The sequence below is a fragment of the Frankliniella occidentalis genome, unplaced genomic scaffold (genome assembly GCF_000697945.3).
Source record: "Frankliniella occidentalis isolate FOCC.00 unplaced genomic scaffold, Focc_3.1 Scaffold51, whole genome shotgun sequence".
Lineage (NCBI taxonomy): Eukaryota > Metazoa > Arthropoda > Insecta > Thysanoptera > Thripidae > Frankliniella > Frankliniella occidentalis.
In genome coordinates this window covers 1,134,131-1,136,743 of record NW_026267181.1, presented here as the reverse complement: position 1 = coordinate 1,136,743, position 2,613 = coordinate 1,134,131, and the positions used below count along the sequence as shown (strand labels likewise).

Sequence of the window (2,613 nt, the reverse complement as noted above, 5' to 3'; positions counted from 1 at the left end):
CGAATCTTTGAGTACATTTTTGCTCTACCCGACTCGGGTGTCAGCGCCGCAGGCCAAGGTAGATGTATGCCAGGCGCGTCGTAGCGTAACAGTGTTTCGTGAGATATCGCGAAGCCTGTTACGCGAGACGTGGTCTGGCGTACATCTACCTTGTATCAGTGAAATGGACAGGGGAAAGGGGGGGGGGGAGATTCACTCACTGTATGGGGAGGGGCTCAGCTGCAGCCTCTACGTCTGCTGGTGGGTCAGCGGCGGGTTGTGGTGCGGGTTGTTGTGCGGGTTCTGCTACCGCAGGCCATCCTTCCACCTCCTCCTCAACAACAATTGGGGGTCCCCCTCAACTACCACGCCCAGGCGTCCAAAGACGTTGAGCGTTGGCATGTCCAGCGGGAGCTCCAGCGGGTGCTCCTCAACTTCGAACTGAAAAGATAAGCACGCGTTAGAGGAAACACAGTGGTTAGATAAACCCTGTACGGTTTCTTACTTAGTGTACACTTACTCCATCGCATGCCTCCGTCCCGAAGGAGACATCGCGCACCAGCAGCTGTTCATGGGGCACCCCTGATGCTCCCTCCGCCTGTGGAACGTCACCGCTGATCGGCTGGAAAAGATTGGTCACAAACACATATTAATCACAGTTGCACAAACTTTGCGTCTGCCTACCCCATCGCCCTTGAGCTAAAGCCCCGTGCGCCCATGCGGCTGTCTTGACCCCTACCCTCCCCCTCCCCTAGGCTCCTATTCCTGCCCCTGACGGGGTTCTGGATCTCAGAGTTGGGCCAGGAGCTGGCGGCATGCGGACTTCAGCTTCCCCGTCCTGGGCTAAGGGCTGGAGGCCTAGCGGGCTACCGTCGCGTGGAAGTTTTACTGTTTCCCTCAAGCCCTGCGTGCGCACACACACACACACACACACACCCATACACACACACACACACACACGCGCGCACACACCGCGCGCACGCATAGCCACAAATTTACACTCGACCCCTGTTGACGGACGGTCCCCCGGCGTAGCAACAGCAACAGCACAGCGCGCGGCAAACAGCCTTCCCCCTCCACCCGTCCCCTCGCCTGTCTAAGGCCGCGCCTGGCGACGACTGGCGACGACCCCTCCCTCTCCCTCCTCTCCCCGCGCCCTCGGCCCCGGCCGCGTCTCGCGGTGCGGCCGACGCGTCAGACAGGATTCAACACGCATTAACCTCAAAAGCATGCAAGCGTGATATTTACAGCTGCAGCAAGGCAAATCATGCCGAGTGCACTTTAAAAAACAGGGAAGGACAGAGCGATTTCTCGCTTAAGCACACATTGGACTCACCCTTTAAAATACAAACCGGCTGCATTGGGCAGCAAAATGTCGCGAGTCGTGCCGCATTGGGCGGCTACGCGGTTGATGATCGACTGAAATAAAACAGCTCTATGTCATTTCGTGTTCTTTTCGCGGAGAGAGATCTTAGAGAGAGCCACACGGTAACGCATTACCGTGGCTTACATCGCATTTTGAACATTGTCTCGACATAGAACTGTTTTTGAGGACATTGGTTTTTATTCAAATTCATGCGCAAAACAGTGTCCTCACACAAGCATTTGAGGTACTTACGTCCATGGCGTCGATTTCGCGCACTAACGAACTGTGGACGAGGCAGATCGTATCCCCGCTGAAGCTTCTCCCCACAGGGGAGCTCGATGTCACGCTTGACGTTGTGCTGGAGCTTGAATTCGAGCAGGTGGAGCATGATGGATGACGTGCTCGACGAGGAGCTGGTCGACGAAGAGCTGGTCGAAGACTCGCTGTCGCTGCTCGACGACTCGCTGGCGTACTCTCTGATCAAATCCATGGCGAGCGGCAGCGGCAAACACACAGAAGATCACAAGCTCTCTGGCGTCCGCACGATAGCAGACTCAGAAGAACAATGACGAGACGCGCCGGCTGTCTGGCCCGCCAGCCGAGCCGCGCTGCCCCCCTCCAACCCCGCGCGCCCCACGAGAACCCTTCCCCTTCCCCGCCTCACCCCCGCGACTGCCCCCGACTGCCCGCCGCGCAGCGGGCCGACCAGAGTCGAAGCTCTGTTGCCGGCTGGCTTGGGTTGGGGGGACCGCGCTCCCCTCCCTCCTCGCCGTGCACACAGCCAAGGCATGGCTACGATCCCTCCACCGCCAGGGCCTTCATGTGCGTCACCAGGGTGAAGACCACGAGGTTCTCACCCTGGGTCTAGAGCCTATGGGCGCACTCACGGCACGCCGTGAGTGAGCTGAGGCGAGCCTAGCGGACGCTACGCGCTCGAGGGCCACTGGCAGGTAGGCAACCCAGTCAGCAGCTGTGTGGGCGGGTTGCGGCGCGGCAGGCGCTCGGCGCGGCAGGCACGCGGATGTCCAACACACGTTGAGACACGTTCAATATTATTATTTCCGACACCGCCCGATAGGTGGCGCCTCGAGCGGCGGAACGCACGTATACAAGAAGGGCTCTCGCGCCCATCAGTCATTCCTTCGGTTCGTCTTCTGGTGTGCACATCATGGCTTGCCCTTCTTGCTTATTCTCTGTGCCCCGCCCTCGGTTTCATCCGATCGACTTCGCCATGTCGTATGCTTTCTGCGACATGCAAATGCTGAGGG

The 2,613-nt window shown here is 58.9% G+C and overlaps 1 protein-coding gene across 1 annotated transcript in view; it reads left to right on the top strand.

Annotated features, from left to right (window-relative positions):
* Positions 1-1,914, top strand: part of LOC127749402 (uncharacterized) — an 11,068-nt gene extending 9,154 nt beyond the window's left edge. The window contains exon 5 of the mRNA XM_052267417.1: positions 1,725-1,914. Coding sequence (XP_052123377.1) covers positions 1,725-1,914 — 190 coding nt within the window. The remainder of the gene's footprint in view (positions 1-1,724) is intronic.
* The last annotated feature ends 699 nt before the right edge of the window (positions 1,915-2,613 follow it).